The sequence below is a fragment of the Cyanistes caeruleus genome, chromosome 13, assembly GCF_971803275.1.
Source record: "Cyanistes caeruleus chromosome 13, bCyaCae1.hap1.1, whole genome shotgun sequence".
In the NCBI taxonomy this organism is placed as follows: domain Eukaryota; kingdom Metazoa; phylum Chordata; class Aves; order Passeriformes; family Paridae; genus Cyanistes; species Cyanistes caeruleus.
The window spans coordinates 17,734,344-17,751,339 of NC_141713.1; the positions used below are offsets into that span (position 1 = coordinate 17,734,344).

General features: G+C 39.7%; 1 protein-coding gene and 1 long non-coding RNA gene across 6 annotated transcripts in view; one reads left to right on the forward strand and one right to left on the reverse strand.

Moving 5' to 3' along the window:
- LOC111934254 (uncharacterized) overlaps positions 1–16,996 on the forward strand; it is an 85,289-nt gene that overhangs the window by 31,384 nt on the left and 36,909 nt on the right. The window contains exon 1 of one of the 2 annotated variants that reach the window (XR_015275900.1): positions 5,275–5,435. The exons of the other annotated variant lie outside the window; for it this stretch is intronic. This is a non-coding gene — a long non-coding RNA (uncharacterized LOC111934254). Of the gene's footprint in view, positions 1–5,274; positions 5,436–16,996 lie in introns of those variants that run through there. 2 annotated transcript variants of the gene reach the window in all.
- PEAK1 (pseudopodium enriched atypical kinase 1) overlaps positions 1–16,996 on the reverse strand; it is a 107,435-nt gene that overhangs the window by 11,567 nt on the left and 78,872 nt on the right. For 2 of the 4 annotated variants that reach the window (XM_086849339.1, XM_086849340.1), the window contains 3 exons: positions 12,120–12,236; positions 10,085–10,281; positions 2,151–2,899 (listed from right to left, as the gene is read on the reverse strand). In XM_086849339.1, coding sequence (XP_086705465.1) covers positions 2,151–2,899; positions 10,085–10,281; positions 12,120–12,236 — 1,063 coding nt within the window. The remainder of the gene's footprint in view (positions 1–2,150; positions 2,900–10,084; positions 10,282–12,119; positions 12,237–16,996) is intronic. The other 2 variants (XM_086849341.1, XM_086849342.1) reach the window with 1 other exon arrangement.

Genomic DNA, 16,996 nt, shown 5'->3' on the forward strand with positions numbered 1-16,996 from the left:
TGACATGGTTTGTCAGATCTAATATTAAAATCATAAAGTTTAAGAATTGTCTGAATTGTTAGCCAGTGTTGCTTGGGTAGTTCTGCAAAACTCAAAAACATTAATTTATACCATCCAGCAATGTGCCTCCATATCCACTTTCAAAGTGTGTTTCTAAGACTTGATCCAAAATAACAGGAAGATTGTTTTGGGTTCAGTTGGCACACTAGTAATTTTCATCTCACTGCTTTTTCCACCCTGTTTTGGGGTTGAGGGATTTAAAGTGGCAGGAAGACATAAGTTATTTGTTGAAGGTAGATTACTATGTAATTTGGCTCACACAAAAAACACCCCTGGTAGTAAAAACTAGAATATTTTTAAAGCTAAATTCCCCAAATCTCTGTAATGAAACAGCAATCTGTGGTTATGAGCTTTTGGACAAATCTGATCTTGGACCGATGGCTTTTAAATCAAAGATCAACTTGGGGCCAACACCTTCCTCTATCACATTAAGAGCCAGGGGTGTATTTTCAAGAGGACCTTTTCCTCTCATTGTAACAGCACAGCAGCTCCTGGTGACCTCCAGCTCAATGATAGTTTGTGGATACTTCACTAGCATCTATTACAATGCAATAAACCCTGTCAGTCAGAGAATTCTTTTTAAGACACCTGAATTATGAAAAATAAAATTTAGCACCTATTTGACCACGTTGCACTGCTGTTCTTTCTTCTCTCTGGCTTTCTAGATGGGAAATGTATTTTGGAGGACAGGAGATAACAGGACAATGATACAGGTCTTGCCTGTCAGGGAATACTTTAAAGGCACATCTGTGCAAAGAGGTATCACATTAGTGATAGCTCAAACGCACCTATATAGAAAAATACCACTTTGTGCCCTAAAAGCAATCATTTTGCATCATTGTATTAAAGCAAAACCCTCCAAGCCAGCAATGAGCAATGCCTGATGCTGATTCTGAACCACAGCTGATTGCCAGATACACTCATGGTTTGGTTCTTCCTTGGCCGCTCTGTACCACTGGATGTGGCAGCTCCTAGACATCTATATTTAATTTCACATCGTTTCCAATAAGAAGTCCTTAATAATTGATGCAATATAAATGATTAGACCCAGATATCTGCATTAAAAAGACACCTTTTCAGGTCTCGGAAAACATATTAGTTACACCAATCTTACTTTTCAGTTTTTTATATTTTACTTGCAAAGAGTCATGCAGGAGTAGTAACAACATTCTGTTCCTGTAAAGCACCACCCTTGTGAGAATGTCAAATATAAGGAATAACAGCTCAGGCCTCACACATCTGTGTCAGGCAATAAATGTTTTATCTCAGTTTCAACAAGGAGGAATCAGAAGTTCAGTGATTTACTCAAGGTCACACAGGAAGCCTGACAGTGCTATGAGTCTCAGCTGTCCTTCTCACTATCTTCCTACCAGATAAGCCCTGAGAAATGCAGAGATAGAGCACTCAGAAAGAACTACCTATATAAAAGTCCATGAAATAACAATATCTGGTGAGATAGCTGCCAGCCAGGCACTCATATATTAGCAGTAAATCCAGTAAATCTTATTTCTTTAAATGAGTTAGCTGAAGAATTTATAAGGTAAACACTGATGGCTAGGCAGAGCTTTTGAAAGGCTGGTAATGAGCACTGGTGAAAATCTAAGACCTTGTATGGGAACAGAAAGGTCTATTACCCTAGAAATTCCATTTAAAATTACATGGCTCTGAAAATGGAGAAGTTTTCCATTTTTTAGGGAAACTTTCCTAACTAGGAGTGATTATTTAATTTCTTCTGCATGCAGGTGAATCAAAGGATTTTGTTACTGTGAGTTTCCAAAAACCTGCCGACACACATTAAAATAATACAGCTCTTCCTTCAAAATGTCATTAAGCAATGACAAAGTAAAGACTAAGGTGTGCTGATTTCTCTTTCAGTCTCTGTGGAACTGCAATAAAAACATATGCAATTAAACAGCAGATACCAATGCCACAGATGGGTCTGGAGAGAAGGAAGAGCCCATATCTTGGGAGTCCTACTTCTCACCCATCTGCCAGCAGTAGGCCCTATCACTGCTGGGTGTGGCAGAGTATGGCTGTTGTCACATTTTGCCATCAATTCCTCAGGTTGCCATTTCTCAAGCCCCTCTTACCTTGACTGCATAATTGTTGAGGGGATCTTTTGCATAAGACGCGGGGTAGTAAACGGCATCGCCCGCCTCGCAGCACGGCTTGTCACTGGTGAGCCGGAAATCCGACCAGCTGTCCACCCCGAAGCGCAGCTGGTCCTTCTGCCCGGCCATGAACAAGTCCTCACATTTCAGTGCCAGCTTCTTCAGCGAATCGGCGTGCAGGCTCCGGATCTTCCCCACCACCTCCTCTCTGTTTTCGATGCCTCGATAAAGTGCTTGTCTCTGTGGCTTCTGGACACCTCGGCCCTGCTTGGCCTGTGAGAGGCGCCTCCCCGTCAGGGACTCCATGCTGTTGGAACACCGGTCCTTAATACTGATAGTGGTTAGGCTGGAAACACTGTTGGTTGCTGAGGTGGTTGCCCTCAGTTTCTCTGTTGGCCTGTCCAAGGAATCTCCTGACTCGTTGTCCAGGACCTTGAGCTCCAGGCTGACTGAGGAGCAGGCGCTGCTTGCTTCCCAGTTGGTGTCAATGTCATAGGTGGGATTGGCCATTATGCACAGGTTGTTCTCCAGAGCCTGCTTCTGGAGATCTCGGGGAGTTGGCTCTGTGTTAGCTCTCAAAATTGTTTTCTTTGGCAGAGGAGGTGGTGTTGGCTGCAAGTTGTTCACTGTCTCCTGTTCTGCCAGTCCTCCAAAGGCAATGGCATCATCCAAAGCTCCCTTGGGTTGCCTCGGCTGTTTTGGAGGGATCATGGCTGCTCTGGACTGCCCTGTGGAATAAGATAATAGTAAGAGAAGATTAAAGTACTTCATATGTGCTGCTCCTGTTTGCACTCTGCAAATAAGTTTAAGGGAAAACCCCCCCAAAACCCTGACTAGGACCCACCTCCCCAACATCTCAAAAACCCTAGATACATATATGAAAAGATGAACTAATTAGAAAGTAAATGACCAAATCAGTATTATAAGTATCTAATTACATCCAGCCAATTTGATTTGACCTTGGCATACATACTGAAATCAGCTTCAGTGACAGCAGTGCTGCCATTTTACATCCAGCAGATCAATGACAAGATCTGCAAGCAAAAACCAACCATCAATTTGACACTTTGGCCAAGTCCAGTTTCAGCAATTACACCCAGTGTCCTTTAATTTCTTCTGCAGTCAGCTGACTGTAATATTATTCCTTACTTTCTATTCAAATGTGCTAAAACTAAGGGTGGATAACAGTCCATAAAACAACTGGGAAATACGCTAGACAGGCTGAAATCCTATTTCAGAATGGAACCCAGAAACTGCCAGACACAAATAACACAGTTTAGATCCTCTGCTGGTCACATCAGGCAGTTGGGATTGCCCCAGCAGATTCACACGGTGAAATCAAGGAAGTTAAGCCAACTTTCACTCAATTTGACAAGTGTATTTCCATCAAGAGTAGGATCATACTTTGACAGAAGTAGTTTCTATCCTGCAATTAAAACTCTCATGCCCTCCCCCTGACTAACTTCTCTAATGGATTTCCCTTCCTTACTTGCCATGGGTACCTTTGTTGGCAATATTATATTCAGAGATAGCCAGACCTGGCTTCACTCAAGAGATTCCAAATGGCAAGTTTTGTACACACAAGCTTGGAATTTCTGGTTTCAGACAGTGTGTGAATCCAGGGAAGATAAACTTCCTGTCATGTGTTTTGGATGGCTTTTATCAAGGGCAATTATGTTTCATAAGTGCCACAGTCCTCGGAAATGCCGAATAAATAAATGACAATAATATAATGGAGAATAAAAACTAATAAACACACAATACAAATGACCAGCTTGCTACTCTGGGACAATTAAACTGTTGTTACTCATATCAACATGAGATCTTTCCAATCAACTGCTATTTTCACAGAAATTATTTTATAAGCTTTCTACTTCTCCTGGGAGGTTCACTGACTATTATGGTAAGGTAGGAACTCTGACAGTTGAAAACAGCAGACCTGAAATGGATACTCTGAATAATTGCAGTGGAGCATCTTTTCCAGTAAGGGAACAGATACTATAACTATTTGACTATTTATAATGTGCTGAATCATAAAATCATTTAGGCTGAAAAGACCTTTAAGGTCAGAGTTCAGCTGTTAACCTAACACTGCTAAGCCCACCAAATCCTTGTAAGGATTCCTTTAGTCCTCTCCTTAGAGAGAACTAAATTGGAATGGTGAACTAAACTAGGGGGAGCTAAGATTCAGGTCTGAATTATATCACTTCAATCCATAATTAATAATTAACAATAAACAATGTTGGAGTTTGCAAAAAGAAATATTAGCTTCCTTTGCAATGTTAAGATATGTTGGTACAGTTTTTATGAACACTACAGAGCCCAAAATCTACATGGCCAGGATGTACCACACCCTGCAATGGTGGCTTAGAATGCTGAAATACACCTCCTAATTTCAGAAGATTAGATAGGATCATATTTTTATATGTATCCACAAACAAAACAGCCTTACACCCTGCTTTCTGAACAATTGTTCTCTTTTCTATCATTCCAAGGAGACAACATGCCAAATGAAAGTTCTATCCCTATCTTCTGTTTAAGCTCCAGAAACCCTCAGAAGAGCCTTAAGGATTTAACGATAAGCCTGGCTATTCCAATGTTGAAAAAACAAAGTTTTGAACAGGAAATTCTATCAGTTTTGTACATACCTGATATTCAGGGAAGACAGGCAAATCATTGTTAAGGTTTGAAAAAAATGTAACTCTTGGGGGGCTCGGTGGACCCTACTGCTCCTTTGTATTGCAGCAAGTGTTTGCTGTGCTGCAGCATTAAATTCTGGTGCCAGCTGGGCACTACAGGAATTCTGTCATGAAGCTCCTTTTGCGGAGGTGAAGGGTGGTATGATTCCAAGTCAAAAGCAGAATTTATGTCTGCATGCCAGACACACATCCAGACACCTTTTGCTTAATCCTGAGACAAGTTCATTTCTACTTTGTATCAAATTATTTTACTCATGCAAACATGTGGCCTCTTCCACAATTGCTCACTCTTACAAAATCTGTGACCTATGCACTTCCCCCCAGCAATACTCTGTGCTAAAGATCACTTGCCTGTTTTCTTCTCCTCACCCTGTTCCCCACTCTGCTGAGACAGCCTGACTGCTGGGGTTTGACAGAGACACTATTCAGGAGGCAGTTTGCTAATGTGCCTTGCTTGTGGGGCTTGCTAACCCAGGGATGCACAGGTGTTAGAGGGAAGCAAGGAAACAAATTAGAGCAAGATTCACATCCTAAGCAGCAGCAGCAGAAGCCCTCTCCTGGAAAGGTAAGATTTATAACAGTGGTACTGCTCGATTCTCTTATTTTCTGTCTGTTTTAATGGCTCCGTCCTCCAAAAGCCATTCACACTGAGGAGAGTGTTGAGACTGCAGCCAGTGTTGCTTTTGCATAGCTACTGGCACTGTGACATCCAAACAGAATTGGAGAAGGTTTTCATAACCAGAAGTTGTTTTTTCAGATGTCTGGAGGGGGTGGCAGGTTCCAGAGAACTGAATGTACAAATCATTCCATAGTTACTGTTTCGAGTACTCTCAGAAAAATGAGTTTGTATAACATGTTATGTTACAGTGTAGTTTCTTCCCACAAGAACGAGTTTTCCATATTGAAATCTAACAATCTGTATTATCCACTTGAAAAGTTTCATGTCTGCACTGTTTCTATGCTGAGTTCTAACAGTATACATTTCTTTCCTAGCCATTGAGCCAGTCTTTCCAGCTCAGCTTTCCCCAAGCGTGGCAGCAAACTACATGGTCCAATTTTTATAAATTCATTACCCAGCAAGAAAAAGGTTGTCTTAAATGTTGTCCCTGTCAAAGGCACAAAGATGCCCTTTTGCATAGAAATACTAGCAGAGCATTAACTTATTTTTCTTGCCTATCCTTTCCTTCTCCCCTTGCATACTTAAACTCATCATTTCCCTACCTACTGCACAGACTCTCCAATATTGCAAGTTCAGCCTGAGCCACACTCTGGGGAGGCAAAATGAAAAGGAAGAACAGGGACAATATTGGGCTACCACTTTAAGAGACCTTTGAAGTGGATTCCAGACTGCTCTGAGTGACAGAAAAAAAAAAAAATTAACTCTTTATAGACAGCAGATTTCTAGAGAGCTTTTAATAATTCCTCAGTTCAATAATATCTTCTAATGTAGAATCTCACTACACTATTTAAATATCACTGCTTAAGTCTCAGAGTTCTGAAACTCTGAAAGACCTCTGAGAAAGGCATTTAAATTTAATTTTTATGGGTAACTGATTTATCATCAGACTTTGCATTGCAGCCTATTTATGTTAGCTGCTGAAACTATCAAATCTGACATCACTCCTTAATAAACACTTATCCTGACTGATAAAAATAACCAAACCATGAAAAAAACCACAAATGCATCAAGTACCTTCCAACCAAGCAAAAGCTACCAGTATGCTTCACAGCCCAAATTCCAATAAATGCTGTCCATGTGTACTACTATTCTATAAAACTGTCTTATATACAGATTTGCATTAAACTTTGTATTGTGTACACATTTATTGTTAATTTAATAGATAAAAATCTTGCCAGAACGATGATATATGTTAGAGAAAGGAAAGCTAACATTTGTTAAGTAACATTGGTGTTGCACCTCCAGTGTCTCAGCAATCATTTGAGACTGGGCACAGGTCTCTTGTGAGATGCAGGTAAGAGGAGCCTTAATTTGTTTGCTTGGTGACTTGTCAGGTCTTGCTGCCCACCCTCCATTACACCATGTTAGACATTACCTGTGCTAATTATGTATTATAAAAAATGCACCAGACTGCTGCTATAATCACTGTCTATCACTGAACTGTCAGTTTTCATCAACAATGATCTCATTATCTTATTTACAACCTGGCTAAAGCACTGTTTTCTGCCTGGTCCAGCTGACTGACTGAAGCAATGCCCTATGGCAGATGCTGTGACTGGGACTTCTTTCCAATGTCAGCAATCACAAAGCCTAGAAATTCTCCTTTTTTCCCCACTTCTTTAGGTGTAAAGAGAAAAACGGCTGATAATGAATGAACCTATTCTTTTTTCAATGGCAGAAATACTACGCTGAGTATATTGAGAATACCTTAATCTACTTACAGCCATGCAAATTCAATCAAGTCAATTTCCCCAACAAATTCAGACAAAGACAGAACAATTTAAAGATTTGTAAAGGAAAGGCTTTGTCTTCCTTATCATCGGTTACAGGGCTTACCTGAATTAACTTCTGTAACAATAAAAGAACCCCTTACAAAAGAAACATCCAGGCCCTCCCTTACACATTTGAACATTTGTTTTTTCATCTTGATTCAAGTGGCAGCCTCTGGATTTTGTTAAATAGTTGAGGTCTCCCTCATCACAGTTCTGCTCACCACATAAGCATCCACACCATGATCAAACCAGACTCTTACTTGGATAAGCTGAATGGATTCAGATTCTGAATTGGTCCCTATGAAATGCTTGCCACAATAGCAGGCATTTGCCAAGCTTTTCTTTAGAGCCTGTGCAATTCTTAAAACATTCTCCTTAAACTGTGGGCACCAAAGCCTGACTGTGACCATAGCAGTCAAGAACCTCTCTCCTCCTACTCAAGTTTCCTCCTATTTCTACAGCCACACCTTATCCTATGATCATAGTGGGATCTCGTAAAAGCCCAAATTCTTTTAGGTTGTACCTGATTTCTGGAGGAGAATCCTCTGTTTTGTAAGGCTTGTCTCTTGGAAGGCCAAACCAAATTTAGTTGAGGGCAGTATCTGATATAAACTACTACCTGACTGCAGATGAAAATTTACCAAGGCTTGCAATTATTTCTGTTCATGACATTTCATGTGACGTGTCAGAACTGAAGATGAGGCATTTATCAAAGTAGAGACATATTATCTGCTTTTTAATAAAAAAACATAGAATATGTATCAGATTAGTTTAAAAAGTGAACTTCATGCATTATGCTGTAAATGGAGGTGTTTGTGTGATGTATTTTACAAACTACAAACTGCAGCATGTAGCTCTAATTGCAGCTGAGGCAAGAGTCAAATGTGATGTAACTTCTCATATTATCCTTTCTTCCAGTTTCATATACCAGTATTTGTTAATTCTGTTAATTTGTTAATCAAAAGATAAGATTTTGCTGCCTAGATGATGCAAGATGTGAAAATAAGCAGGAATTATTCTCTCTCCCTACCTAGAAATCTCTCTGTTGCCATCTGAATTAGAAAGTGAGGTTGCTTGAATAAAGCAGAAAGCCTTTGAAGGGCAGCCAGGGAGCTCAGTGCCATTTAGGGAAGCATTGCTCCTACCAACAGGCAGCTCTCCCAGCCAGAGGCAGGCAAGCCCCAGAGCTAACTTAACTCTTTCACACCAAAAGGTTACTTTGGAGACAGCAAAGCTCCAAGTCAACTGATGATGAGAAGATTTTGAATAAACTGCAAGGGGTTGACTTTTTTATGGTTTTAAAAAGGAACATTCAAACTTAGGAACAGCGCTACTACAGGCCAGGACTGATGGAAGGGATCTCTTGAGACAGTCAGGCATGGTCAGCTGGAGCAGGTTGTCCAGATCATCTCCAGCTAGGCTGTGAACATCTCCACAGACAGAAATTCCAGAACTTCTGTGGGCAAGCTGTTCCAGTGTTTGATGGTATTTTGCCGCATGGGATAAACACGGTACAAGTAGTTCTGATGTAGCTAGACCTTAACTGCTTGGATTCTGTCTGCAATGTCCCTGTCTTCTAAATACAGCAAATATATACAGATATGTATCTTGCTAAATTGAAAGTAATTCATGAGATCTCTGAGTAATTCACCATAAAGATACAGATTTTAGTTTTCCTCCTTAGAGGAAAACATCTTAGTAGATGTTAGCATCACACTTGGACAGGATATTTTTCCTCCTTATGCTTTATAAACAACACCTAATTAATGTTTTAATAGCAGAAAGCACTAACAAGCTTGCCACTAATTCGCATTTAAGCAAAAAAAATGCAACACTTTCACTGAATGTCTAAGGAATGTATGCACCTGAGGGTATAAAGTTTAGCCCTTGATCCCTGAAACCTGTGTGGACATGCCAAACCCCCTGTAGTTGTGAGCCATTACAGTTTACTCTTAGTCAAATGTTTAATAAATTGCTGTGTTTACAGGATTGGGATGTTTAAAAAAAATGCATTCGGATATCCTGGAATGTAAATAAATATTTTGTTGTTCTAGAAAACCTGGCTGTAGGTATCCCTGAATTCACAGTACTGCAAATCAAAATGCTTTAGAAAATGAGGCTGATAATATTGCTACTGTGCATTGGGAGATGCTGCTTTATCTTGCTCCCTGATCTTCCAGAGAAGCCCTGCATCCATGGATCTCTTAAATGAACCAGGAATTCAGTAAGCTTTGAGTAGGACATTCATATCTCATTGGGAAGGAGCAAAAAACTCTCTGACTAGGATAAGAACAGTTTCAGCCAACAGAAGATGGGTACAAATATTTTAGCAGTTATTGATGCTCTAAAATGTAAAGCCCTATCTCTTGCTAAAGTTTAGAAAAATATTGAATTTCACTTATTCCTTCTAAAGAAATAAGGTAGCTTGCTCTTTGACAAAAAGTCCTCCAAAGAGATAAAACAATGTTTCTTTTAAAAATCATTTGAGATGTTTTTCACTAAGGGCAATTAAGAACTGTTTTAAATTACAGGAAAAGGAACTTTTGAGTTTGCTGAATCTTCACTTTCTTGGTTAAGATATCTGAATGAGACTACAATCCCTATTTTCTGTAAATCAATATTAAACAGGCATATTTTAATTAATATTAAAAGCTACCCTTATGAAGATGTATTGAGCTGTTCAGAAGAAAAGGCTCCTCACACCCTGGAAAGGTATCCAAAATCTGATCCAATTCTTGTGTTTTTCTGGGAGAGTCCACTCACCTAAATTGCTGTACGTAGCACTGCAGGTACCCAAATCAGGAGAATTTGGAACTTCTTCTTTCTCCTCCTCCCCCGGTGGCCCATGGGCAGATGAAACAGGGATGACGGAGGCGCTGCCCCCATTGTCCTGCTTCACAAACACGGCTCTGGGGACACGAGGGGACAACTCCTCCAGGGTCGGCTCATCGTGCACTTGACTGAAACAAACACAACAACGTCACCTGGAGACCCAAACTGGGCACTGGATCCTGCTGGCAGAATGCCAGGTCAGGCACTGAGTATCTTCAGAAAGGGGAATGAACTGGGAAGGAAATAAGGTCTGTCAGCCTCCTTTTCTAAGAACAATTATCTACAGTTTTTATTTTCTTTAATGAGAAGAAACAACTTGTGACTGAAGTAGTAACTTGTGGCTGAAATAGTAACATGTTAGTTACTACTATCATGATTATAATAATATATATATATAATAGTTCATGCCTTTGATATAAAAAGTACAATAAAATGTTTTACAGCTTTACTACCATCAACATCTGTATTCATAAATATACAGGCATGATTCTAGGTAAAGTGTGTGGGAATCAGGACAGCAGCAGAGTTTAAAGTGCTTTTTACCAGTGCAAACAATTGTGCCTCAAACAAATATAGCAAGGGGGATTAAGTCCTGATAAATGCATAAAACTTCAATGATACATTTTCATACACTGATAGGATTTTGAAAACTGACACTCTGGGAAACAGACTTCATTTAGGCCAATAATCTCTTTCCCATATAAAATTTTCCACCACTAAAATCCATCTGCATTAGGCCAACTGCAAAAGGCACTGAAGACATTCCTCTGTGCCTGCTCTTAGTTATGAAGTTTCAATCAAACTGTGATGACTTATAGCACAGAACTCTGAAAATTGTGCATTCAGTTGGTTTCCATGGATATATTTATTGCAGTATAATTTAAAAATTATGCATTATATGCATGAAAAAATGTCAAGATTTAATAAAACCCCACAATCATATTGAAAATATAGCAGCAATTATCAGTAATATGCCACAAAAACATGTCAGAGCAAAAATATTTCCATGCCTTTATGTTCTCTCACTTGCAGAAACAAATACTCATTACAGGCCAAATCTCAAGAGCTTATGTGCTGCTCACTAGCTCTCATTACTACAGCCTGATCAAATACAACAGCAAGAATTTGAACTGCTTGTGACTTTTGTTAAGGACAGGAGTAACACAATTCCATCAAAAAATATCAGCACAAAATCATCATGTATCTGTAGAGATACTTGTTTTTTTTGTGATAAGGATTTCAAACTTCCACAAAGAGTTAACATAAATGATAGGTATATGTCTATGGCAAAGCCAAAATCCTGCAGGTCCTGGGAAACAATCTTGTAGCAATCCCCAAGTACAAAGATTCAAACATGCCAATGCTCTGCATGACAAGACCCAGGATGGTTCAGTGTGCACATGCTGTTTCTGCTCAGAGTCATGAATTTTAACTGCAGGCTCACACAAACCAAACTCATTAGAACTTGTTAGTAAAAGAGAAAAAACGGTGTAAGTTTAAAAAGATGTAATCTTTAATCAACGTAACATTTTTTGTTCAATTTTAGTACCATGCATAGGAATGGCGTGAAGAACATTCCATGTGCCATAAATATATCCACATTAAGAGTTAACCTCGGTAATTTCAGAATAAAGCAGACATAAAATTAAAGCAGTAACAAGGCTCTCAGCATAATTTAACTAAAGACTTGTAGCTACTGTAAATATTATACATACCTGCTTTACTCAACAGGAATGTTTTCTTTAAGAAGAAATAGGTTCTAATAGCTTCACTAGTTCTGTCATTGCCACAAACCAGGAATTATCACATCTCAAAGTAACTTTTTAGTATCACTTGGTGAAGTAAGAACATACTCATTCTCCAAACCAGACACATGCAAGCACATACATTAAACCTAAGCTCAGAAGCATTTTGCCAAAGTAAACCAACAGCTAGAAAGGAAGAAAGAAAAAAAATACCAACTCACCCACTGTACTCACTCACACAATTCCCCATTAAAGGAAATTCTTTCAGGGCCTTCTTGAGTCTTTTAATCATGTCTTGAAACTCTGGCGAGCCATTGATTCCACAGTGTTCTGGTGTGCTACAAGTTGTGCAAGCTGTGAGCAAGAGGGCTGAACTCTGCACAGAGTGATACACCTACTGCACCTTAGTGTTTACCTTCGGGGGCTGGGCCCTGCCAAGGCCCCGGGAAGCCAGGCACATCCAGCCCTGCCTTCTTAACTCCTGCACTGCCTCCCTGCAGGGATCCAGGGCACGGCTGCTGCATCACTGCTCTGGAATGATGGCTATGGCCTTACTCATGGCTACTGCTCCGGGAAAAGCACGTTCAACCCTCACAGAGGAGTTTTAGGAAGTAACACTAAGCTATTGTTAAGAGAGTATCTCAAATCTGTATTCAGTGCCTCAAAAGAATACATTTTAAACCACAGCAATTAGAGGTCAGGTCATGAAATCCGTGGGGAAATGCTTCCCAGTATCTTAACGCTGAGGACAGAGAGATCAAGCTTATGTACACAGTGCAAATGTCAACCCCCCTGCCAGTGGTGCTGGCACGACACAGGAGGAATAAAAGTGAGAACCATCCTCACTCAGGGAGCTGCAAGAACCAAATCCTCAGCTGCTTTGTGAGCTAAACAGTTAAAATGACTGTTTTTTCAAGGAAAGAGGAGCAGCTGATAAACAGGCAGTTCTCTCAGATTAGAACCATTAAAGCCTGATTTTGTATAACTTTCTATCTGCTTGTCGGTAGCAAGTCATACTTAAAGCTATCTCCTTATTTGGGATATTTATAGATATTTTGCCAGGATGGATTCTTTGATGCCTTGCATAAGAGCACATATTTAGCATCTACCATAGTGGGCACAGCCTCCTCTGCCCAAGTCTTTTTCTCTTCCCTTTTTTATTTCAAAAACAAACTTCATAGAAGTTAATTATCTTAGAGAACTCTGCTCCTTGGGCACAAGTGGCTGAAGCTAAACAACTATTCAGTTAGTGGAGGAAGCAGCCCTCTGCATGCAGAGAACGTGTTTGTTTTCCCAAAGAGATGAGATTGTGTGAAACAAAAAAAACTTGCCATAAAAATGACTGTCCTTCAGACAACACCCCACTGAATTCAAATACTGGTCATTCATGTGTGCACAGGCTCAAAACTGTTTTAAAAGCATTACTTTTCTGCAGGGACAAATGCCTGTAAGTCTTTCCTTCAGGCTCTCCTCCTCCACAGTTTTTGGAGGATAGCCAGAAGATGATGTGGTCTAAGTTGCCTTGGTTTTTTGGGAACAGCAGGATCCAGAAAGCTGCCTGTTTATTAGTGTGTTAATTTTGGTGAGGAATCAGCTTTTGTGTGACCTGTGTTCTCCTCTATTCAGAGCATGCCTGCTCAATTAGAGTGACTAATAAACAGCAATGAATATGAGGAAGATAAAGTGGAATGCTTATAAGAAGTGCTTGTGAGAGTGTATTCCTGAATTAGGGTCAGATCCAGAGGTCAAGGTGAGGGAACACGGTGCTGTACAAGACAGCACATAAATCCCAGTGGCAGGAATTAGTGACAGAAACAAAGAAAAGCTGATGTGGCCTTGGAGCCAGCACAGACTGATCTCCTCCCTGAGTGGACATCAACACAGCAGCAATCAATGGCAGCTGTACAGTTGGAGATGACAAGGAAGAGGACTTCATTTTACACACACAAAAAACCAAGTGTGTTATTTGTAGCTATATTAGTTTCAAAGAGAGTGCTTTGAGATGCCCTCAGGCACTTCACTTTTAAGCTAATAAAGCCAATATAAAGCCTGAACTGACTGAATAACGCTCGAGGAAAAATGCAGAGGTTAATGGCTTGAGGGAGGTCAGAGGCCACCTTACCCAGGAACTTCTCTCTGCTCAAAACACCGACCACTTTATTCCTGCAAAAGACCACTTTATTCCTGCAAAACACTGAGCAGAGACAACCAGTGCCCAGGTTTCAGTCAGAGGGCACTATGGATACAGAAAACATTGCAGTGGCTCCTGCAGTTCAATCCCTCCTGGCCACGCAAATTGTCACTGAAGAGAAAGTGAAACAAACTTCTCCAATGACAACCTGAAACAGCTAAGCCATTAAGTTCATTCCTAATTCTGATTATGAGAAGCTGGCTTAGTCCTGAAGCTTGAGAATTTTTTTTTTGTTTAGATCTCGTATAATGCGATGTTTGCACGGATAAAGGGAGTACACTTGATAATCCAGTAAAGACATCCTGCTAAGCTCTTTAGTGTCACTGAAACTTAATGGCAATGAGTTTCACAGATTAACTGTGCATTATAAAGAAGGTATTTTTCTTTATTCATTTTAGGTTCTCAGTCTTTCCATTTTACAGACTGTGTTAGAGGAGTTAAGAATAATAATACGTGGCTTACCATTTCTTAATCTAAATTTATAATGGTAAATAAAGGGACATGGTAATGTCCCTTCCACTTGGATCTTTAACAGTCCTTGGTGTTTACAAGTTCTCACATAAAGCGTTACTGAACTTATTGCTTAATGCACACACAGAATTTCCAATTCTGTTAGAATTGAAGAATGTTCTAGAAAAAAATCTCACAGGTTTTTAATTGATGAAATGTTAAAAGCTATCTAGTTAATACTTTTAAAGGCACTGCTAAGCACTGCTGAGTAAGGTAGATAAAGCTTGCTCATACCTAGATAAGTAAAGCCCTAACATGTTTTTGACGAGAAGGAAGAGCTGATTCACCTCAAATTTTAAGGGAGAATTTCTCTCATTTCAGTAGACTTGCTCAAGCAAGGAATTTCTTTTCATCTATAACATCTTTAAATTCTCATCAATTTACTCAAGCTGAATCTAAAAGGTTCTGGGTTCATGTGAGAACCTTACCCTAAGAGTTACACCAGAAGCCCTCGAAACTGGGGAGGACTGTGTTTTAAACAGAGCCCTACTGTGATCTCACAGATTTTGTTATCTTCCCAAGCAGTTTCTGAAGCAGCTGTGGAATCTGCAGGACTGGATCAGTAACAATGCAAAAGTGGAATGTGGCAGTGGTGGTTATTCCTGCCTGTCTCTGGATGGAATCCTAATCTTAATGTATGACTACATTTTTGAAGAACAGTGATTCCTATTGTTTCTACTGAGTGATCCATCACAACACTCATATTCCTCTATACAGAGCTCAGATCTATCAGTTATGAGCTCAAATCCCTTTGCAAAAATTAACACAATCTTAGGAATTAGAATGGTGATCACAAATTTAGCTATGAAGAAATTCTTCCTTATCTGAACCAGAACAAAATCAATATACAGACCTCACTACCTAAAGGAAGTATTTCAGGAAAAACAGAGTTTTATATTCACTTCACCCACGACTGGCCCAAAGATCCCATAAAGGAAAGTTATGGCTGACTTGCAGCTGTGAAAGGAAACTCTTGAGTTTAACCTGTAACTGGAATGGAGATGGCTGTGCCCAGATCAATTAGTTCAGCTCTGATGTGCTTTATGAAGACAGCCAAGGAAGCAGCAGGACTCTGCTGCACTTTGCTTTTAGGAAATGTCTCCATCTAACAAGTTGCTGCTGGGTATGAGCAGTGATGTCTCAATGAAGGAGAGGAGAAGCCTTTATCTTGTGATACTCCAATAGGAACAGTCTGATCCATAAGATAACTATGCCTTTGAAGGATCTTTTTATTCAGCTTGTGATGAGTGGATTGCATGCTGTGCTGTTATCACCTTCATCAATTACAGTGACTCAGGCCAGAAACATCATGTTATCTTTTGGTCAGTTTTAGGTTTTGCACATGAGAACAACTGCTGCTTCATGAACTAAAGGTGTTCTCATTCTAACTAAAGATAAAACTGACATGACTGCTGATTTTTAGCAAAAATTTATCTATCTACAAATTTTTGATAAATGTAACATCATTATTTGCTAGCTCACTTTGAACCAGTGCATGTGCATCCTGCCATTAAACAGAAACAATCACACTGAGAAACCAAAACCAAGTTCCTTTGTATAACAGAGAGAGAATTTTCAGTTTTCTGAAAAACTGATTATTTTTGCAAGTGCTGCTCAAAGGGAAAACTGACCTTTCTAGTGATAACTTGAAATACCTTCAGCCCTTTTGTGGCTGTGTTATCAATCTTTAGCTACTTTGTAATCCGTTGCAAAGTAAGGAAATACTGTATCTTCATTTAATTTGGTTTCAAGACCCCCCAGTAATCGGACATTTTTGTGCTTATCTTATTTTCCAGGTCATCAGTTTGTTTTTTCAGAGAGCTTGCTGTTTTTGGCATAGGGAAATGTCCTGTTCACTGATTGCTATCTTCAGGTCATCCATTCTCCTCTCAGCCTCTGCAGGCTGAACTGAACATTCTGAACATTTTTTTAATGCACATATTTCAGCCTGAATTACAGCTAACCTTGTACTAATACTTGGAGGGTTAACATAAAACAAGTGTAGCCTCTCATCAGTTATGCCTCCTGCTTGTGCAAAAATGGCATTTAGAAATCCCAATTCTCACCCACCAGGATATTAAGAACAAGAGCCAAACTCCTTAAAGAACAATAAAAACCTTAAATTTTGTGGCATTATAAGGTTTTACATGGTCTCATTAACAACATTAAAAAGTATCAAAAAACCCTAAATAACTCAAGGCACCAGGAATATAAGAAATGAAGCATAAAGCTACCCACTCCCCAGTGCTCCCACAACTCAGCACCTCAGTGTATATTCTTTGAAATTTGTAGAAACCAGGGAACAATATTGTCAGAAAGAAGAAATTCCAATTCTAACATTTGGAAAATTCCAGTTTTCATTGGGGAAAATTCTGAGGTATGGTTTTAACCAACATC